Source organism: Micropterus dolomieu, linkage group LG04 (genome assembly GCF_021292245.1).
Source record: "Micropterus dolomieu isolate WLL.071019.BEF.003 ecotype Adirondacks linkage group LG04, ASM2129224v1, whole genome shotgun sequence".
NCBI lineage: Eukaryota > Metazoa > Chordata > Actinopteri > Centrarchiformes > Centrarchidae > Micropterus > Micropterus dolomieu.
The window spans coordinates 11,242,524-11,266,128 of NC_060153.1; the positions used below are offsets into that span (position 1 = coordinate 11,242,524).

Consider the following 23,605-nt stretch of genomic DNA (forward strand, 5'->3'; position numbering starts at 1 on the left):
AGCTTTGCATAAAAACAAAGTTGGGAAACAACAAGCCTGGCTCTGTCCAAAGGTTAAAAAAGTTACCTACTGGCACCTCTAAAGCACACTAAATAACATGCTATATATCTAATCGATTTTTGTATCTGCATCTCAGCAAGACAACAAGTAGAGGCAAATACAAAGTGTACAGTGTTTCCCAAAATGTTGAACTTTTACTGAGATATTCTGTGTGAAACCCTGAGAAAACGCTGCAGGCCAATTGTGCCAGTTCACCACCCAGAAATGTGCAGTAGGGCATAGGCTACAGTTTACACACCAAAGTGAACGATTATTTTCTCCATCTTCTCATAAAGATCATGTAATATGGCTGAAAGCTGTTTAATGGACCTTGTGGTGAGATTATTTATACAGCTGCTGTTTCCAAGGTCAAGAATGAACTGAGCTCAACTTTTAAGCCAGCGTAGACAAGAAGTTGTTAAAATGCTCAAAACAAGTTGATGTGGGTCAGTCAACTGCTACTAAATTATTTTATCAAAAGATTGTTTACTAGAAATATATGATGAAAATCAGGCACAGACAACAAGCACAGAGAGCAGTGTGAAGAGAAATGTTACGCTCTTTTTTAGACCTGTTTTTTTTCTACAAAGCCAGACTCAAACTACTTCAAAGAGAAGTCCTGTTATTGTCACTGCAACTGGGCCAAGACATCCATGTGCCCTCCTACTTTTAGGGTAAATGCACTTTGTGTGAATGAGGTGGGTAACTTAACCACTGATCTTTCCTTTTGATCTTAGCTCACTCAGGTTATTCCTGTAGATGTACTGCTGATACAAACAGTGTTGGCTGAGCAGAAATACCAGGGAGAGAGAAAATAAAGCAGAAATGTGTTTATTTATATGACTGTGAGTCATCAGTGATACAGTAAACATCCTAAATATTCTAATTGGAGAAGATACTGAAAAAAAACTGTTTTACAATCAATTTACAATTCAGAATACACTTAACTTCATATAATATTAAGTTGAAATAAAATTGAAAAAAACAACATGTAAGCAAGTCATTTATATATGTCTGCAAGGAGCAACCCGACACACCCATCATGCACTCTGGTGTCGCAGTACTGTCAGCCTTCTTTAAACCTGTTTTTCAGGGGTGACAGACAGACCCAGGGCCCGGTATCGCCTCTCACCTCTACATCAGCACTAAATGCCACTTACAGCGACCTACCCCTCACTCACACTGCCCATCTCTCACCCTCCTTCACTGACAAGAATGAAACTGACAAAATAACAGCCCGCCATCCCAAACTGTCCATCAATCTAAAGGTCAACATAACAGTACAACTCTGGTCCCCATTTGAACTCTTCATCCAGCAGAACGCTGTTCATCACACCTGGAGATAGCACTGCCCACCTACCCCCACCCCACAACTGTCCATCACTGCCATTCAGGTGAGAAGTTAATTGGGGAGGCATCCAGAGTGCACAGAACATGTACCAGCAAGCTACCAGCGGTTTCCCCTGTACCTTCAAAATACTGTATACATAGAAATTAGAAAAGCTTTTCTGGAGGCTGGTAGACTCCATGGATTTGCTTTACTTTTCATACCAGACCCACCTGTAAAATAAAATCATATACCACAGGGCTTATTTCAGCAGGATTTATTCGAATTGAGTTTTTGTTCAGTCTCTTAACGTCAGACTTCAGACATATCTTGCAGCACTTCTGTGACATCTCAGTTATGAAATGGATCTGTGGAGATGCATGGGAGGGCTATAACAAAGTGGCTACATTGGATGGATCATGGAGAAACATCTGCACAACAGCGGCATTAAGAAGAAAGACCTTGTGATATATTTCCAAAAGACCAAGACGAAATGTGCAACAATCTGATGCTATCTTTCAAATATATTGGTTCTGTATATAGCCAGCCCAGTATCCTTGGGTATTATGCACAGGGTATGCACAAAATCAATTGCAATAGGAAAACAAAGCATACAAGATCTTCAAGATCTGGAGAATTTGTCTTTTTCAAGGTGTCAAGACTTGTCAGGAACAACACAAGGAACATTTCAGTGGAATCTCAGCTTGTTAGCTGTGTTGCACGATCAACTTTTATTTAAGCCTCCTCTGTCGGAGTACTGACTGCTCCACTAAAAGAAGAATGGTTTGCAGGCAGTTAGAAGAAAGAAGCATGGGAAGCAATTATGACTGATTAGTGCTAGCACGTTCTTGGGTTGGCTGGTGTATTAGTGTTTAGCCTGCCAGCTACAGTAGTTTGCAACTAGCCCTCCAAGTAGTCCCTATGTTACCAAGCTTGTAGAACGCAACATTTTGCTAAGACATGAGGATGAATTTTGCTGTGATTTTTTTTTTCAGCTGTGGGTGAGAGATTGAGACATTGTCCCGGGGGAATGGCCAGATTATCGACCGTCTACCAGCATCACATTTTTGCTTTAATCATTGGCTGTGTGGCCAAAAACCATTTACATCCTCCCAGTCTGGATTTTTCAGATTGAAACATAGAATGAGTCAGGCAGAGGAGTCTGAATCTGGGCAGCCACACTGAAATGGCATGCCCACTTGACCTCTTCAGACACATTCAACGTTTTGAGTTGGAGCTGAAGGAAGCATGCGAAAATAATTACTGGCACAAGGCCTTAAAAGAGCTGTGTGTGTGTGTGTGTGTGTGTGTGTGTGTGTGTGTTTAGCCAGACTTTTGCAGAGCATATCCCAGCATTCAGGAGAGATCACAAAATTTCTAGAAGGTTAGAACCTTTTGCTGGAAGAACATCTAAAGAGCTAAAAGTATGAATAAATAAATAAAAGCACCTGAGGTTTCATTTCATATCTCCCCCAAAAACTAACTGCAATGAATTTGTAGTAGTAATGTGCCATGGGGTTCAAGCTGAAATCATTCTCCCGCTACAATGTATTTATTTATGTGTGTTGTATCACCAATGTTAAGGGATTCCAAATAAAACTGGAAATGTGTGCTTCTACCGTTAACTCATTTAGAAGACCCTTCCCCTTCTTCTGTCTTTCCTAAAATTATGTTTATATCCAGTTTAAAACCATTCCGGTCTTTCAAACCTCCTTAAATGGGTAAAAAAAGACACTCAACTATAATATCAGGTCAAAGATGATTCAACTCCACTATCCTTGATTTAATTTTTGAGTTGCGTTATAAAACAACTGCAGCCATAAAAGAGGTCCCTTTACACATTGATGTCCATCTGTGAAGATGGCATTCTCCAGTGTGTTGTGTGTCAGAAGGCATCTGACACCCAGAGACCGAAAGCCAAAAACCATATTGCAGCAGCTGGTTGTATGCTGTTCATCACCATTCTGCCTCGGGGACTTTTAAGTCATTTTCCTCTCTGTCTATTTTTATAGCTGGTCCGAGGGGAGGTTTGTTTAACTAGATTAGAACACTGTTTTAATCCTCTTAATACAGCACATCCCATGAAGACATCTCTCAAATCTAAGTACTAATATCCTACACACCAGTGGCATTTCTGCTACCGTCATTATTTCTTTTTAATTATTTTTTCGGAATGTTCAAAGAGAACAGGCTGTCAGCCATCATGTCATGTTTTATTTGGATCGTAGAAATGGACACACACAGGGATTATTTTAGTTAGACAGTGCCACAGCCAGGAATTAATCCCTCCATTAACTGGACCTTGTTACAACTCTTCTCCCGTGGCCCTATTTCATAAACACAAGGCACTTTGGTGATGCACGGATGCCTGATGCAGGTTGTGTTTAATGGCCATTAGTGGTACAATGTGGATATATAAAGAGCCGTATTCATTGTCAGTGACTAAACCGCTGAATTATCTAAACTAGAGTCCCGTGAGCCGTTATTGGAACAATTATGCTTGTCGATGCTTTTGATTTGATTCACGAGAGATCGAGCTTGTGTTAAGCAATCAACTGATTTGCTCTCCCTGGTTTAATGGCTGGGTGTGTTGGTGATTGTGCTTTCTAAAAGGATCGCATTGTGTTTCTTAAAATGAACTAATTCACTGGAATCACTTGGCATGAAAAGAGGATGCAGCCAGTTATCCGTGGTTTCCCAAGGTCCACACTATCTATACGAACTTCACATTTGCAATTTCCACAATTTTCTTTTGCCTTTAGTGATCCCAAACTTTTAGATTAAGAGCCCAGAGCATTCTGGGGTTTCTTGCCTTGCTGACTGGCGATGTTTCAGGCCTCTGGTGAGTCCCATCTAACCGCTTCTCTTACCCCATCCCTCCTTTCTTTCCCTCGTCAACTCAGCGGGCTTAAGAGAGATTGACAAAGACTTCGGTGGTCAATACTGGCTTATATACCTTGTAGTCAGCAGTTACCTTTGAGACCATGGGAAAAAGATACAGCTCCCACTGTTCATTAGATGGATGACAATCTAACAGACAGTGTTTTAAGGAAATATAATAAGACTAGGAGATTGATTTTAGCTAAATGCTAATTTCAACATGATCACAATGACAATGCTAACATGCTGATTTTCAGCAGGTGAGGTTAGCATGTTAGCATTTACAAGCTAACATTCGTTAATTAGCACTAAACTCAAAGAACAGCTGAGGCTGATCGGGATGTCTGTTTTGGAGGTATCTGGTCACAAAAGTTTTTGCAATTTATTCTGAGGGGAAGGTAAATGTGAGTATTAAATTCCATGGAAATCCATCCAATAGATGTTGAGCCATTTCACTACAAACCAAAAAAAGTCAACGTCATTGTGGCTGTGGAGGAAAAGTCGGGATCAGCAAACTTATTAGGATAAATCATCAGGGAACCATGAATGTCTGTACCAAATTTCATGCCAATCCATCACGTATGTTGAGATATTTCACTGGATAAGTGGAAACTTAAAACCAAATGGTGGCACTAGAAGAAAGCTCGGCGGATAACCAAAGTAAGTAGGATTCATTCTCTGGGCACCATGCATGTCTGTACAATATTCCATGGTAATCCATCTGATAGTTGTTGAGATATTTCACTCTCAACCAAAGCAGTGGAACTACAGGCAGACAGACTGATATTGTGATCCCTGGAGCCACACAGCTAGTAGTCTCATATGTGTGTGTGTCCATATGTTCTGTGTTTAATAGAAGCTCAGCAAGTTTGGTTGGACTGTTTATGTGGAGCACCTGGTAAAATACCAAAGAGATAGCAGAAACATTGCTGACCTAAGACCAGTTATCTCAAGTCATGTTGAATTAATGGGACTTGACCTGTGACCCTGAATCAATATGCCTATTCTTGTAAGCTTTTAGTACTAATAGATTTTTTTTCTCCGCTGGAATCTTTTCATCTGCAGGTCTTGCTTGGCGATCTCTAATGATTATGTCAGATCCATCAGATGAATGAAAGCAGGATCACTGCTGAAATACTCAGTCACAGATTGATGCTGTAGCTACTGCAGTGCTGCCGATGTGTGGGTAAGAAAAACACGTGAAAGTTTGAGGGTGAAGTTGAGGGATTTATTAGAGAAGGGTGAATATAAAGGTATTGTATGCAGGGATTTCTATTCTCTGAGCAAACCTCAACTAGTCAAACCTCTGTCTTTATTTATACGCTACACAACTTCCAATCAAGGTCATCATAGTTAGTGATGTAATCATTAAATAAATTGAATTTAAAAAGGCAATACAACAGACCATAAGTGTGCTTTGGAAAAAAACACCATATGGATTATTATAATCATCAGGAACAAGGAAACTACTTGGATGCCGACACTTTCAGGTATCTTAAACATAAGTTATTCCTAGCACTACAGGTTACATTCAAATTGAAAAAAAAAATATCAAGAGGGAGCATACCAACATTGATATATTCCCTTTAGAATATCTCCTCTACTAACCATTCAGGATTTCCATTCAGACAGTTTAAATGTGTATACAAGCAGCCAGCCAGTAGCACGTTAATGATGATAGCTACAATATCAATTGCCACAAATTTTTAAAATGCCACTCCTCCTCCTCTGATATGTTTCTTTTGTCTTTTTTTTCTTTTTTTTTTTACTCCCATATCTTCAAAGGTACTTGTGTTTGTGTCACATTTTGGCTCTCACATATTAAGCTACAATAAGATTGATAAATAGTGTTGTGTGTGCCGGCTGCCTGTGAGCCATGCGGCCCACGGTGTTCGCAGGAGCCGTAGTGTGGCAGTTTAACATGTACTGTAGTCCTCCTGAGGTGTCACCAAGCACACACGGGGCAAACAGAGGTGGGTTAACACAATGTAAAAAGGTACTTTTTTCTTAAACTTGTCACCGTCGTGTTGTTGTTTTTCTTGGGTAAACATGACCTTTTTTTTTTTTCTTCTCTTCTTAGAAGGAGTCCATGGCCTTGAATTCGCTGAGGGCCTGGACGGGCGAGATGTGTTTCTTCTGGGAGCCTCGTCGCACACGTGTCTGGCACTCCTCTGGCTTCTCCCTTTTTACCAAAGGCTTCTTCTCAGGGGCCTTCATGCGCCAAGACACCACGGGTGAGTTAACGGCCGCTGTTCCGTACACCTTCTGGTACTTGGTGGAGGCTACATAAGATGCCTTTACAGTCAGCACCACTGCGTTCATTAGGTTCTTGGCTGCTTGGATCAGAGAGGTGGCACTATCCAGCTACAAGAGCACAAGGAGAGAGAGAAACACTAATTGTCAAGTCAAAAAAGTTAATGTGTATGTGAAGAGAAAAAAAGACTTTCTAGCTCTCAACAGGGACATTAGGAGGTATTAGCTACATACAATACTGTGCTGCAACTTGCAATTAAGCATTATAAAAGAAACATAGCCCTCGCTATATAACATCTTATTTTAGCAATTCTTAATTAGCAGAAGCAGGGGTCAGGTGTACCTCTGTCTCCGTCTGTTTTGTTTGGCTGACATTTAAGGGTCGGCGGCCAGCGCGCCTCCTACCTCACACTGAGACGAGTCAACTGCTTAGATTTAATGAGTGTGGGCTCCAGCTGGCCACCATGAAAAGGTTAAAATCGCAGCAGGGCTCGCATATCTCATGTGAGACAAACTGTATGAGAGTCCTGAGAAGTCATGAAGAAATGTATCAACACAAGATGCAAGGAGACCCAAAGCAAAGATAAAAGTCCAGTCTGACTTTAATTAGAAGGACAAATCATATTAAGACAGTTTAGTCCATTTAAAATCTGTGTACACCACTGTATAAACCTGAGAGCAATCCTTCTTCTGTGTGTTCGTTAATAGGATAACCACACATTACTTTTTAAATATGTGTGGATACACTAATATAATTTAAAATTTGTAAAAAAATTAATTAGATTTTTTTGTAAAGTTCAGAATTTTAAGTTGTTCCAATTTTATAATGACAGAGATGAAACAGTATTTAATGTGGATCAGTGTCAATCCCTCCTCTGTTGTTCTTTCTGAGGTTTTTCCCCCCTTTTTTCTGCCTGAGTTTGATTTGTGGAGCTTTTGCTCATCTGAGTTGCATTGTATGCTGTTAAGATTGTAAAAGCCCTCTAAATTTGTTATTTTGCCCTATATACATTAAATACAAAGTGACTTGATACCCAGTTTGATAATGTCAGTATCTGATACAGACAAGGTAATTATGGAGTCAAAAAGAAATTCACATAAGTCAAACTACATAAAATACACGTCCACAGATACATGATTATGTTGATGACACAGAATGATCTGTCCACTTTAAAAGGAAAACCATGCCACATCTACATTTGACTGCTGTCGGAACACATGTTTGAAAACCTAACATTACGAGGATAATTCTGGTCAACTGAAAGCTTTGAAATATGCCACAAATGTATTAGTTAGTAATATGGTATAATTGACTGATTGTTGTTTGGACAGTGATAATAGGGTTCATGAGGCATGGAAAATACAAATGGAAAAAACCCCGCAGTGCATCTTTCTGGTATTATTAGATGGTAATCGGTCTGAAATAATTGCATCAGCCCTAATCTGCATGACCCTTCATCTGGTCGTCCAAGCTTCATTGCGACCTTGAACTAAAAGGTTTGCTTACCGGCAGTGATGATCATAAAAATTGTCTTAAATTGACCAAAGTCTAGTGAATCAAGCCTAAAAGCCTATCTAGAACGTCAGTGATAGTGGAGCTGGCCATGTGCTGTTCTGTATGGATAGACTTACCCCAGACACGATGAGCTCTCCGCCCAGATTTTGAACCTCAGCCTTCACCTTGCTGCAAATGTTGAGCTGATGACAGTACAGGGCAATTCTCTGCAGGTAGGCCAGAAGATCCTGCTTGCACGCTGAATCAGGGCACTGAATGGAAAAGAGGCACAAGGAATGACATTGTCAAAACACACAAAGAAATAATAGCCGTAAATGCGTTTTTTTTTGTTGTTTTTTTTTACAGGGCAGCTGAATGGGGCATGACACACTTTTAAGTCCTTGGCAGATATTTTTCACATAAATCTATTGGTTAGTCTCTTCACTATCGGCAGCTTTGTGCGTCACGATATCCACAGTATTCTGTAAGCGAAGCAGAGAGTACAAATAACATTAAGGTCAAATTTGGGAGATTGAGGCTGCAGTGCAATAGCTACTGTTTAATGGCTGCCATTGTGGTAGCAGTATGGAGCACATCTTAATTAATGTCCTTTGACACACCTCTGGCCATATCATCCATATCGTTTGTGTAACATTAAGGAATTATGCCTGACTTCCTATTTCCATGTCACTGCTGTCAAGTGTGTTACATAGTAAAACGGGCTCAGAAAGGGATACAACTCTTTCACAACTTCAGATGACTCATCATTGTGCATCATCACTGACAGGCGTAGTGACGTGTGGATATAATTTCTGCATCTCAAGGACACCCAAATAACATGACAGAGGGTAACTGCACTAGTTTAGGGAGTCATTTAGGGAGTCATCTTGGAGTCAGCCAAAGAGTGCTCAATTGGACTGTAATAGTGTAAATGTACGTAGGGCCAATCCTTGGGTCAAACATATAAAAGAAATTAATTCAATATGTAAGTCAAAACATAATAAATCATAATCCATCAAGGTTGAGATGCAAAGAAACGTGCATTTGATTTTTGTCAAGCCATGTAGTCTCATGTAGTATATCAGCTGCTTTAGGTGCTCTATTTTCCTAAATGCAAACTATCATAATCATATCTCACTTCCTGTTCCCATCTCTTTGGCTACATTTTTCCAAATTTGAACACCATAGCCAAAAAGTTTGGATTTCACAATATTTATTAATTCAGGAGGTCCCTGGTTCGTTTTAGGTTTTAAACTGGATCATCTGTGATGAACAAAAAGCAAATTGTAGGTTATCTGACATAAAGTATATATAATTATATCGCACAAGATGTGTCATTGAGCAAAGAATGTGGAGGAAAGGGTCTTAGCCTTATTTCAGGCATTATTGGTTAAATCCAAAGCTGCTTATTACTATACTTTCCCCCAAATAGATTTGAGAGGTTGAGGCAGTTTTTAAAGCAGAAAACCAAGAACAACAATCCTAACAGTAGGATTCCAGCATTTTGGGGGAGCTAATTATGAGTCTGGAAGATGTTACTCAACATTTTTTGGTGGTTTGTTGCAAGTCTGAGTTTCAAAGGCAAGTTGAGTTACACTGCAGGATGTCAAACTGATTCATTTCGCATGAAACAAGTTTGTCTAAGCTTGCTGCCCAAGAAGAAAACAGGGCAATCAACAATGAATGGACATTATACTTTGAAACAGACACAAGACTTGCATCAAACAGCACACTCTGACACTCTGTATAGCCCTCTTCTTCTTCTTCTTCTTCTTCTTATTTTCCCATTCTTTTCCTTTTCTTCTTTCTTTTTAGAAGTTGAGACTTGGTCCTGCTGGCCTTTGTGCTACTTTTCTACTACAACAGCAGAGAAACCAGATCATATAGTGCAGCAAATGGACCAAAAGGGAATCGGAGAACAGCCTCCTGAGGTCTCCTACTATCACACCGTTTTCTCTTATTATTCCATCTGGAAGCCTTCCAGGAGTCAGCTATGGCCCACTAAGCAACCCAGTGGGTTAAGAACACTGCATCAGCTGCTTAAACACTGTGAGCATCATTTTGTACCAACACCTTTCCTCTCGCCATTAATATTAAACAGTCCTAACTAGGACATTCAGCAGCACTGTGTGGGGACATGCACCACTCATTTCCTTGTCTTGTGGGCTCGGGTAGTGGGGGGTGGCAAGTTAAAAACTGAGCAGTGATATGATTATACCCCCTCCAGGAACTGCAGCTTTCCTGGCCACCCATCTTCTCCTCTACTCTCTGAGAAGACAAATAGTATTGCCCTTCACTATTGAAGGGCAAATAGTGAGGAAAACACAGCCATCCCAAAAGAATGCTTGTTTTCTTCAACCTACAAATACAATTGCAAAGAGCAATTTAAGGCATGGTTTACATTTATAGTTATGGCTGCTGTTAGAGCAGGGCTTTGAACAGCACAGTGAATGATACCAAAGCTGCGACCAGCATCCGGCTTCCTTACAGTAAGTGGCACTGAATGCAGACTGAGGTGGAGCTCCTAGCTCATAGAGCAGCCAGTGAGGCAGAGGGAAGCTTGGGCATTATCACTGCACTGCCAGTCCTGGCTAGCATCACTGCTAACTGCACTTCACACTGCTGGAACACACACACGCACGCTGCTGCCCCAGGCAAGTTTGATGCAGACATGACACAATTGTTCCCAATTGTACAGCTGACTAATAGTCCATTTCTTCCACTGATTCCCTGTTGATGTAAATAAACTGTATGGCCCATTACTTTGCCAGGCCCATTGAAGTGCTCTCTCTCTCTCTCTCTCTCTGTCCGTCATAGTGAGAAACAGTGTTCATTACAGACTAGCGAGGAAACTGTGTGGTTCATTGCTGACTTTACTCTGCCTTCTGAAACTCCTCCTGACCTCAGTGCTTCCCTCAGCACTTGAGGAATATTCTTTGCTCAGCCCAGAGAAACAGGTGAGAAATCTTTTTTTTGGTGGAGGTTGTGTTTTTCGCATAATTGGGCCCAAAATGAATTAGATGTGCTCCCAATGGATAATTCAGGAAGATGATGTGAACTCTGGTACAGGGATGAGGGCAATTCACTATCATAGTGAGGCAGTCTGTCAAAACACATGTCACACCTCATACTGATGCTGCATTTATAAGCAGGCTCAAACTGACCTAAATAATTATGTGTGTGAAAAGTAGTCATTTTTAGCCTGTTATTTTATTTTCAATGTCGACTTTTTAGCTGCATTTTCTCTTTAATTATGGCACTTTTGTAAATGATCTTTATTTCTGCTACATTACATATCCAAGGTATCAGAGTATTATTATACAACACAAGGTTGTACAACAAAATGAAATAGTATAGAGAGATGTTTGAGAGAGAGCATGTTACACACAGTTACACAATATGCCTTCCAGCTGAATAGGTAACTACAGTCCCTGTGATGCTAAGCTGGTACCTGTCACTTACTTCAGCACTAAATGCTGGTGATCTTTCTATTTGCTCATCCAGCTGACATCTCATCCAGCTGACATCTCCACCAAAGACTGAGCACTATTGTGTTCTAGTTCCTACTTCCTTTTGTTATACTTCACCATCTGGCATTTTGCACATGCGGATGCTCAACAGAAAAAAAGTAACATGGAACACCATTAACTAGGAGACGCAAATGGCCCGGTGTTCCCATTCATGTAAATCTTTCAAACATCCCATTGTTTTGAAAATCCATTTAATTGAATCTTTAATCTGCCATTTTAGCAATACACTGAAAGCTTGAAAGCTGGTTCAGCAACCTGTCATGTTGCGATATACAGATAGACATTCAGCACGTGGTGTGAGGGCATGAAAAGTGGGTCTTCTCTTCTCGTGACATATTTCTGAGGCATTAGTATGATCAGGAAAAAAGTGGCATAGTCATAATAGGTGTTGTAGTTAAAATTGACAGGTGAGTGCTAAGAGAACATCGCCTAACTCAGTGGTTCCATAAACATAATTTGTTCAACATGAATATATACTTTTCTTTATTATTCCTTAAATCACCTTGTGACAACCTCCCATTTATCATTGGACCCTGTGGGTGTCCTGAGCTACTGTTCTAATTAATACACTAATCACATTTCCAAAGTATTAAAATAACAGGTATATCGTGTTCAGTTAGCAAGGTGCCTATCTACTGTACTTACTCAAACCCTAATAACAGATATCCGTATTAGAAGCAAAATGGGACTCAAGTTTGGTGAATGTGACGCTTTAATTTAGAGGATTTTCAGACTGTGTGCAGCGCCTCACCATGGGGGTGCAAGAGAGGCAAAAACACTGTGTGAGGTGGAAATTGTACTCCTTCTCAGAGTGATAACTTAGTCAAATTTGACCACGTAGGCATCATATCATTATCTCCAATGTTTATTTCCATTGTGATATAACGTCCAATAATTCAGCTTAGAAATAAAAAAAGGAAACTCCATATAAATCCAGAACCTGCCTGACAGTGATCACATTTTTGAAGTTTTCTTCATTATCAAAGTAATCTAGTAATAGTTGTCAGTACATCCATGAGTATACTACAAATAGTTAATAGCTTATTCTGCACACTTTTAATGGTGCCAGTTTGCCAAAATGTAAACAAATATATACTGTAGGCTGAAAAATGGGGCTCAAGTTGAAAGTCTATAGCTTTGCTTAGTGAATCCACAGCAACATCCCCTAAGCCTTATGAGAACTGTAGTTCCAAAATGCGTAGCATGATTAGCTACCAAATATCATTAAGAGAAAAAAGAAATATGATATTAGATTTAAAGTAGAGAAAATCTTCAAAACCGGTCAAGCTACAAAGTTGTTTTCTTACTTCCTTAAGGGATTTGTCCTCGGCGACAGCATTAACTTTAGAAGATAGCTGGTACTGACTCCTCTGTAGCCAGTTCCTGTTAAACTATAGTTTTTGTTTTTACTGAGAAGCCTTTTAATTACACATCAGTCACACTTGAGTACATACCTCTCAGTGGAGGCGACGAGAGCTTTGCTGTTGTTGTTCTACACTCAATGTGACAGAGCCTTCCGCTGTGACAGCTAAAGTGAAACCTGGAACTGTGAATACTTACCTCAAACTTGCACGTGTTTAGCTGCATTAATAAACAACAACTTGACAGGTTTAGGTTATTTAAGTTCTTTAATGCTGCCTAACGTTCAGACTGAAAGTTCACATGAGTGCAATGCCAGAGGAAAAGGTATTCTTTAAGGTAAAGACAAGGAAATAAACCACAGCTTGGAGACACTCTAAAGTTTTGTTACTGTCAGCAAATCCCATGAATGAACAATGAATGTATCCTACTAACGAGTCTGTGTAGCACACCTGATATAACATAGACTTCCATGCGAGCCACCGTTGCACTGGGTAACACGTTCCTTCATCACAATGACTTCACTTGAGGCAACCAACTGTATTAACAAGTGTCTAAAACAATTATACCCAAGACTTGCACTTTTCACTGCAGTTTGAGTGACTTTGAGGAACTATATAACAAAACTATATATTATATAAGGTTTTTCCTGCCCCTCCAACACTTTTCTAACAAACGTTGTAACTGCAATTATGGCATTCCGCTAATGCGGTGACGCTGTACCATCATCAGCACAGTGCACTGGAAAAAGCGCCGATAACTACACAAATGTTCTGACAATCAACAAGGACCACCAACACAGGTACATTTTAAGCCTGCTGGTGCTGCGGAATTACCCAGCAATCAAACGTTTCCTGTGTCAAGCAGAGTGATACAAACTGTTACATGCCATTGCTGTTCACAACACTTAACAATCAATGAAAGTCTCTATAGTTAGTGCCTAATGTTGTACAGCGGCCGTCCACTATGTAGGTTGTGTCTGTATGAGGCAGAGTCTGGGACATGGAGTGGGAGAAATAGAGTAGGAGAAAAAAGGCATTGCTGGAGTGAAATGGGGTGAGGTACCTCGAGGGGTTTTTCTACGTCAAGTGCTGTGCTTAAATGACTATGAAAGAGCTTGTGTCCACGCAGAATTGCCTCCTGCTTCACACATGTTCATCAATAGGGCTGATGTGCAGTCATGGCGACAAGGTTTGCTACTTAAGGGAGCTGTCTGAAAGCAGTGGAGCAGCCTTTATTATTACTGTCAAGCCACAGTGCTCTCGACAAGCACAGGTTACCTACCATAATGTGTGAATGCAAAATACTTGTCTTCTTGTCCAGAATGAGGACAAATAATCAAGGTTATGTTATTTGTTGTGTAATTCCATCAAGAAGATAAAAGCAAACTTTTGCCATTTTAACTTTTAATAACGCATTCCATTTACTGAATGGCATGGCAAGCAGATGCCCCAAATGCCTCACATGAAAACACTTTTACAGCAAATACATGTTGGAAATGAAAAGGTCCTCAAGCCCCTCTTTATTTCCTGTCATAGCTCTGATGTCTCTGGAAGTGTAACAGAAGGCTTTGAATATTCAGTAAACACTGGTCTAGGAACCATTTAAGTGAGAATTAAAAATGGCAAGCCACCTGCTCTTTTCATTACAACAACTGTTGATTCAGACACAGGCTCTGCCAGTGATTTGCCATGTGACAGATTCACTCCCACCTAAACCCTGTTAACACTGATCATCACTCGGCAGCCTACAAGCTAAGAAATTAATACATAGGCACACACGTTCATGCTTACTTTGTCCTTTGTGTCCCAGATCCTGCTCTGAACAACATACACAAGCCGTGACACAGACTTGAGACCTGCTTTCTGTGACAAATGTTCTCACACATGGAGCCGTGCACAAATGTTTATACACATTCATACTCTCGCCTTTCATCTCTCTGTGGTAATTACTGCACAACACAGTTATGCATTCATAGCCTGAAACTTGGTTCTGTAGTGCAATATGCTCTGAAGAGCAGGGCAGTGTGACATGAGGAGAACAGTGCCAGATTTGACTAAAGATGCCTTCTGGTCAGTTAAAAGCTTAGCATACTCTATGGCCACTCAAACCGACAGACATTCTGCGCAGTGCTAACAGCAGAAGGCTTGCCGATATATTGTTGTAAAATCACATATTGTCACAAGAAGGCATGGACTCTGCATGTTCCTTTAACTATGAGCAGTACCCCGGATAGGATCACGCTTCCTGATGATATATGATAGTATGAGTAAGTAAGTAAAGTAAGTAAAAAGTGCCTTCACGGGATTGTGAGTTGTTGTTTTTTCCCATGCTCGGTTAAGGATAATTATTTTCTTTAATCTTTTTTTTTTTTTTTTTTTAGCAGAACATCTCAAAAGCTTGTTAACATTTTAATTATTAGCTTTAGAACTTAAGCTCATGGGCCAAGGAACACACATTTTAAAACATTTTTAACACTGAATGAAAAACCTTGCTAGCCCATTTATCCCAATAATTAGGTGTGATTTCAAGGATTTATATCCAGATGGAAATTAAAATTTTCCATCTTCTTCTATTAAAGCTTCTATAATCAATATTTTACATTAACAATGGATCATATGACTATGTGTAATGTGAAAGGGGTCACTGTCAGTTATGAAACCACTCTGCAGTTCGGCATCTCAGTGTCTTATTTAACAGTACAGTAGTGCTCTTCCAGTCCACAATTTTTGTTTGAAATTTGCAGCATGATCCCGAAAGTAAAGCAGCTTCGTTGGTTACCATGCAGGCCTCATACATTGTTGCAGGACTAAAGAAAAAAGATTTGTTTATTGTGATTCTAAATGTTGATGAGAGCTCCAGCATTTCTTCAGCAAAGCAGCTCTGGAAAGAGGCCCAGCGTGTGATACTGAAACCAACAATAATTATTCCAAGGGTTTGCTTGCTAACAGCAGTCAGTAATTACAATGACAACAGGCTGCCTTAATAAAGCAGTGGGTCTTGTGCCTTAGTTTATTCTCACTGCTTATTAGAGACAGATGAAATGAAGAAGAACGTTATGCATTACCTGGAGTGCTGCGTTCTGAAATACCTCCCACTTCATTTGCTGTATGCACACATACACAGCTTACACCCATTTTTTTTCTTCACTCCCATCTTTCCTAGGCACGGCACCGATTGATTAGATATTGAAAACGGTCTGTCAGCGTGTTTTAGAGAGGTACTCATCTGATAATGAATGCAACACCTCGATTGGGAGCTAATTATATTAGAGACACAACTTGGTTCTGCTGTCTTGCTCTCTCAGTGCTAGCCCCATTGGGAGACAAAGTCATGCGGCAACACAGCTCAATGCCCACATTAAAGATTTCCAATCGCCATGCCCACTTACTCTAACTCAAGATTTGCTCTGACGCCAGCTACAATGACACAGTCAGAGACCGTTTCAGACTGATAGATAGTATAATGGTAAAGTGACAGTGACAGACACTGTTGCAAAGCTACCTGATCTGCGACAGCACGGGCCAGTTTGTCCATCCTGGAACCAGCCTCTGCAATCTTCTTTGCCGCGTTGATCACATCTGAGGAGTTCTTCAAGGGGCCTTTGCCTCTGGGAAAATTTAAGGAGTGAAAAATAAAAGGATAAAAAAGGGGGAATGTGGGTGGAGTTGCAGAGGAAATGCAGAACTTCCCTTTATAAAGTGAGTTCACCCATGTTTCACCTTAGCTCACAGCAGCTAATTTGCTGTAGCTGACAGAAGGAATAACAGACATGACAACAGACCAACAATACAAGAGTTCCCATATAATGCGTGTAGTAAATGCAGTATACTGTTGTCCCTAATGATGTATCATAGAGATGTACTTTGAAGCACAAAGCAACAAAAGAGCAGCAAAACAGGAGAACAGAGCAGTTACAGTAGAAAATAAAACGGGGGACGGAAATAATGGCCAACCACTGAGCCTGTCATCTGTGTTGTGTTTTTCTGATTTGCCAGCACGGCGAGTATGGTTGCCTGCGTGTGATGTCTCATTTTCAGTCAGTGCTAAGCTGAAGTTTACCCTCGGTTTGTTCATACCAAGTAAGTAACCCCAGCCATACTCATCCTTGACTCTGATTTTTCTTTAATTTTGGTTAGTTTTGGTTCCATGCCATATTATTTTGGAATGGATCACAACTCCATACAAGAGACAGATAACAATCAGTTAGGCAATTTAGAGATTCCCCTGGTATGTTGAGCCCAGATTGAGGAGACTGAGAGGAAAATTGGCTGGCTTTTATTAAAAATAAATGACAAGACTTTTAATGCATACAGATCATCTAGTACAGTATATCTTTGAATCACAGTGTTGCTACGTAGTCGGATTAAAACAAAGGTGGTCAGAGTCCCTTCAATGAAACAGTTAGCAGCTCTGGGACATTGCAAAGGCAGCAATCCCACTTTACTTGATGCTGCAGTATTGTTTATACGAACAGCGGATGAAAAGACCTTTTCATAGGGATGAAACCATAGAGAATTATTACCTGACACTTGCCACTTTACAGAACGTTTCAGCTTAGTTTTGGTTTTATGGCTCAACATTTCTGTTTTGATTCACTCTCACTGCTCTCATAATCTTGTTTTCTGATGCAAAATGTATGCTACCTGCCGCAGCACCAAATGGCGGTAATACAAAGTTACCGACTAGCTGCTTAACATAGTGTAACATTTATCAGCTAAAGAGCCAGATATTTCCCTCAGGAGTTTACGTATCTGCTAGAAGTGTAAATAAGTGTTTGCTGACAAATTAACCATATTACCTTAAGATATGATAACATATCAGTATTTACAACTTGTTTCTACTGCCTTTAGTTGGCCAAACAATCAGTCATTGCAAGATTAAATTGTGTTGCTCTGTATTTAGTGTAATTTTTTTACCTGGTAAAGTCCGTCATCTCCATCATAATCATACACATCTGCTTGGCCAGCACGATGATGTCATTGCCATTGTCATCCCACTTGGCCACTTCTGCATCTAGCTTGCACTTCTCCTGTCTAAAGCTCTCCACCTGCTCGGCGATCTTGGCCTTCTCCTCCTGGGGAAGCTGTGCCATGATGGCCTGCAGGCAAAAGGGAAGCATGGAAGAAACAAAAGCATTAGAGGAGGAGGAAGATGGCTCAGAACTAGAGGAAGGCCAGAGGAGGAGACTTCTGGTGAAGAAAGGAGATAAGGTTGGGAAGTAGAGAACGAAAGGGAAATGAGAAATGGGGCAAATAGAACAGGGATTAGTTAAGGAGAAAGAGAATAAAGGAAAGAATATAAAGGGGAGAGCTGTAGCACCATTTGTTCTTTTTTTTCTGTCCAGTCTACTTTTTAATCTGCCCTACAAAACTTGAACATGAAGTTTGGAGTCTGACTATCCCTGCCCTTCTGAAATGCTTCAAAATAAAGTTCTAAACTTTACATTTAATGACTGGACCTTTTCAAACCCCATGACATCTTATACCCATAAAGAGCAAATCCATTTTTGCCTTCATTTTTTCTGCAGCGGCCTTTGGGGGCAGGTCCAAAATGGCATAAATCTTGTGGCAAGGTCACAGGCGCCGTAAGTACCCGGTATTATTTGGGAGATAAATGTATAATTACCTTGCTTCTTAGAAGAGAGAATGAATAATGCATTTGTTCAACATTATGTCAGGGAGGTTAGATGGAAGGAAGAGTAACCTGGTTTCCATTAGGTCGATTCTATTGACTCGAGAGCCAGAGAGGGAAAATGAGTACAGTAGAAAGAAAAGTCACCATTGTTTTTTAACCTCATCTATTATTGACTGTCCTTCAAGAATTGCTTTTCTCTTAATGAAATAATCACCCTTGCCCCCCCTTTCCCTCTTCCTTATTCCCTCAAAGCTGATGTGTGAGGGGTGAGCGCAGTGACAAAGTGCATCACTTTCCTCATGTCCCCTGGTAGATGTGTTGGAAGGAAAATGAAAACAAAAAAATATAGATGACTTGTCCTCTTGAAATTCATCGAAAGAAACAGAACGGGATGGTGGGGGTTGGGGGGTGGGGAGGCACAATGAAAGGGAGAAAATTACAGACAGAAATGGATAAGCATGGAGGCACTACTTTCTCATCACAGGCCAACAGATGTGTCCATGAGCTTTGGCCTACTGATCACTGTGTGAGCCGAGTGGTGCAAAGCTTTGATGGCGGTTAGCATGAAAAAAAAAACAAACAAACAAACAAAAAAAACAGAACGGCATATACAAACAAGCAAAACCAGCCCCCTCAAGCCCAGTGTAGATTTCCTCTACTGTTGGTGCCAAGACACACAACAACAGCGCGGCAGCAAATCCCATTAAACAGCATGTGGGGTGAAAACACTGTTCACATTTAAAACAAATACCAAGTTAATATGTATTTAGACTGCACACTGAGGAATGAACTACTGTATTTAAACTAGCAACTGACTTCCAGCAGGGCAAACTTGTATTTACTTTGCAGGTATGCTGGCACGTGTCGTTATGAATTATGGGTTGCACACAGCAGGCAGTGGCTCTGGGGTCCGTGCACCACTATTTATTTATTTTATGACCAAACATCAACCCATCCTCAAGTCTTACATGGGTTTCTTGACATCTGTCTTGACCCAGACAGATCCCTAAATTAAGTAAAACATTATTGGCTTGGTTAATTAACCAAATTTGAACCAATAGTCTCAAAATCTCAAACAAAATAAATGTTCAGAGTTTAAGTGGCATCTAGTGGTGAGGGTTGCAAATTGCAACCAGCGGCTCACTGTGCATTCACGTGCTCCTCGGATGGTCGAATTTCCAGAATTGTGAAGTCATTCTTACAGCTTCAGTGTGTGTTCATGTGCTCTTAAGTCGGAATGTGGAATCAACATGGATGCTACTATAAAGATATGTTGGATTAGCACTATCAGAGCGTATAAACAACACGCAGACATCTAGCTCACTCTACATGGACAGTGAACTAACCGTTATAACCATATTACAAGTTACATGTTTGCAAGATATGTATATGCAATATATGATTTTGCATGAATCAAAGTTCTGTATACTTCTTTATGTACCATATTCACTTTATTTCTTTTCACCGCTCACACCTCCCTTTCCAAGTGCGCAGGAGAAGCTACAGTGACCGACACGCTCTGTCGGCTCTGCTAAATAATACGTGTGGTCCTCCATTTGTCCAAATTTCATTTCTTTGTTTCTTACTTTTAATATACCAGTCGACTACTAATAACGTTACTTCTTCTTCTTGTTCTTCTTCGTATGAATACAACGTAGTGACAAAACGCGCATTATAGAAACATGGTGGTGCAACATGGCGACGTCCATGTCAGAGGACCCGCAGTGTGTGTAGATAGAAATGGCTCATTCTAATGTAATAAAAACATAACGGTCCATTTAGTAAGGTCTTTATACAGCACTGAAAACATTTATGGATCTTATATTGCATTTCTGTCAATCGATCCTCCTAAATATTACTCACTGAACCTTTAAGTGAAGCTTGTCAGATATTATTCAGATATGCTCTGCTCACTCTTTTGCAGCCACACCGCTCACCCGAAAGCTATGCTGCTACTGCTGCTATACATCTAGCCTTTCAAAATGCCCCACCATCACCCCAGCATCGACCTGTAGGCTCCAAGTCTAGGGGGGGAGTTTGTATTATATACTCCCCAGTCACTGCTTTGCTGAGCTTGGCGTTTCTTTGTGAGGAGTGACAAGGTCAAAGCTTACATGCCCAATGCTAACACTATACATGTTCTGCATTGACATCATAATCCTTTCCACATGGTTGGCTGACTAAACTTTTAGCCCTGCTTGTTTTTGAGTTTCACTTATATAACCAGACACTAGTTGTGTCTTGCTTTTTAAGAAAGTTTTATTCATGCTGTTGATTTCAAGCTGAGGCCTGTTTTTTGGATCCAAATCAGTTTGAATAATAGAACGGATGTTTAAAGATATTAACTTGAGGACTACAAAAGGCATTTTAGTCCAGACACTTCAAGGGTGCTTGGGCTCTCAGCTTGTGGTTCTGGGCAGTCAGTGGCTCCCTGGGTTACAGATTGCTGATTACATGTTCATTTTTAATGTAGCCAAAAATATAATACAGGCAAAGCTGTACTGCGATTGCTGCCTAATCAGTAGCGACACAGGTGAGTGCCACTAGGCGAGTCTCTCTGACCCATGACTAGAGGGCGGTCGTTAACATATCTTTGCTGCTCATATGATTCCTGCACCCAACTGTTGAGGCATAAATTATTCACTTATTTGATATACACCGACTGGTATGCTGCTGGTGTCACAATGGTGGGTATGCCATTGAAAAGAAGTACAGTTTTGGTTTGGCTAAATGCCATCATAACGAGTCAGATAAAGACTGTAAATGAGAACCAGAGTAGTTCTAGGTATGGCTCTTTCTGTAAGTGCAATCTAAATGTTTTCCCTTGTCCCATGGCCCTTGCACATAAGAGCTGCATTAAACCAAGACAAACTCCTCTCCCAAACAGCTGAAGGGAGCAAGAAATCTCTTGAAACTCAACAATCGGGATTGAAAATTCTTTTCTAAAATTAGGAATCAAGGGAGGTTGGGGAGAGAGAGTGAGAGAGGGATTTGGTTGGTATTCAAATTCACTCTGAAAATGGTGTGACATAAAAAAAGAGAGCATCAGAGAAGAGAGAGAGAGAGAGAGAGAGAGAGAGAGAGGGGGGTTCTGAACACAAAAGAAAGCTGCAGCACAGGGGTAAACACACAAGCCAATTGGGACGTCAGGGGAGCAGGAAGGCACTTGCTAAAGCCCCCCTCTGCCTCTTCTTCCCCTGCTCTCTAGAATTCACTTATCCCCAAATCCCTTCCCCTACTTTACTGATAACAACAAGGAGCGGGCCTTGGGAGCTTAACATAGTGGCAAATCCGGCCGAGGGAGCGCTGTGCCAATACACTCTGCGACTCGGCTTCGTCTACAGGGATTAGTGCGCTTTCCGGGTTTCTTCACCGAGCATGGCGTCTTGAAATGACTTTAATTTGTTTCATTTGAAATAAACTGCCCAGACGCTCAGAGTTCAATTTTATGGATGACCTATCAACAGTGTTATCCAATCACTGTGTTACGAGATGTTGGGTCTGTGTGTGTGTGTGTGTGCGTGTGTGCGTGTGTTTGTGTGCAGAGGGGGGCTTTGTATTTAGCTCTCTGTGCATTATCTGTGGTGTGTTATAGAACGAGAGTTTACGTATGCACGTTCTAATAGAAAGAGATACTATGGACAGGCCTACATCCCCTGTGTTTTTCTGCATCTCATTATGCATGTTTGCTCTAATAACTTAGCTTTATGCGTGAGTATAATAGAAGTGACAAGTGGAGCACCGCACAAGGTAAAGCACTGGGAACAAAGGCTCCTGGGACTGCCCTGAACTTGATTTGATTTCTTTCTACACTGAGCAAGAGAGAGAGAGAGAGAGAGAGAGGGAAGGAGAGAGAGAGAGAGAGAGAGAGAGATCGGGAAAGTGAGAGTGAGATATTACGCCTGTGTCCTGTGTGTGTGATACCTGCACACTTGGAGGGATCATGACTGTAAACCTCAGTGTGCTCATGTCAGCTCCTATGGAGAAAATAGATTACGCTTCCTCTTGTCTGTTTGAATAGAAACGCAGAGCGCCAGAGTGCACTAGGCATGACCGCGAGAAGACTGCAAGCTTTATCCTGACACGACAGGCTGAGGCCAACTGGGCAGATCACCAGTGGTTCACGGCAAACACATCTTTTATGGATGCGCTTCTGCGTGTGTAAATGTTTAGCCTCTGAGGGCGTAACAGTGTCTGAGTGGAAAAACAGGCGACATCAATTAACTGTGCGAGAGGCTTTGTCAGTATGCCAGATATATAGTGTGCAAATAGGAGTAATTACGTTTGATAACACGCTGTGATACATTGCTATCTATCATTTATTTGATGCACGCTCGAGCACGTAGCTTGCTAATTAAGCTTGCGTGAACAATCATTACATTCAGCCACGTCACCCTTTAATCCACCTTATATCACTGTATTACAGCAAAAAGTTATGACAAAAGGACACGCTGTGACTTCAAACTGTTCCCAAGAAGAGCTGCCCACTCACAGCGCAGTTGAGTGCCAGGGAAACTAGTGAACAGTTTGGTGCTGTGAAGCTCCTTTGTGTGGCAGCGCTGGTGCGTCTAAGCTCAGATGGCCCTGCAATGTTACACTGCGGGAGCCTTAGTGGGAGTATACATACAACAATCTCAAAGCTCTTCACACCTGGGACCCCCACAGTCATCCTGGAGCAGCTCTTGTGCACCCGAGTTTGCCTGGGTCTGTTCTTTTATTCACAGTTGGATTTTCGATTTGACAATAGTAAACTTTTTATGAGTTTAACTGAGTAATTAATAAAAGCGAAATTCACATTCTCGACTTACAAAGAGTAAAATCAAATCAGATCTAAATGGCTCTTTCTCAATTAGGAATTTCTTGGCTGTTTAACAGGATGTAGAATTTTGATTACATCAATATAAACACACAGAAACATGTGAAATCCACATTTTATATTTAATTATATATTAGATCATGTTTAATATTAGGGCTGTAAAACCCATGATTTGAGTGTCCCTGACTCACTTGTTATTTCAGGAATATCACATGCTATTAGTTCTCGTTCTGGTTTCCTGAGAATGTCCTCCAAAGAAAAACACGATA

The 23,605-nt window shown here is 40.8% G+C and overlaps 1 protein-coding gene and 1 long non-coding RNA gene across 4 annotated transcripts in view; one reads left to right on the top strand and one right to left on the bottom strand.

The window, feature by feature from the left end:
- LOC123970419 overlaps positions 1-23,605 on the top strand; it is a 38,683-nt gene that overhangs the window by 5,159 nt on the left and 9,919 nt on the right. The window contains exons 2-4 of one of the 2 annotated variants that reach the window (XR_006824973.1): positions 5,312-5,432; positions 6,327-6,480; positions 9,810-10,065. This is a non-coding gene — a long non-coding RNA (uncharacterized LOC123970419). Of the gene's footprint in view, positions 1-5,311; positions 5,433-6,326; positions 6,481-9,809; positions 10,066-23,605 lie in introns of those variants that run through there. The other variant, XR_006824972.1, reaches the window with a different exon arrangement.
- Positions 5,461-23,605, bottom strand: part of ctnna2 (catenin (cadherin-associated protein), alpha 2) — a 370,589-nt gene continuing 352,444 nt past the window's right edge. For both annotated transcript variants that reach the window (XM_046048451.1, XM_046048452.1), the window contains 4 exons: positions 17,803-17,984; positions 16,388-16,493; positions 8,132-8,266; positions 5,461-6,610 (listed from right to left, as the gene is read on the bottom strand). In XM_046048451.1, the coding sequence (XP_045904407.1) occupies positions 6,323-6,610; positions 8,132-8,266; positions 16,388-16,493; positions 17,803-17,984 (711 nt within the window). In that variant the 3' untranslated portion in view covers positions 5,461-6,322. The remainder of the gene's footprint in view (positions 6,611-8,131; positions 8,267-16,387; positions 16,494-17,802; positions 17,985-23,605) is intronic.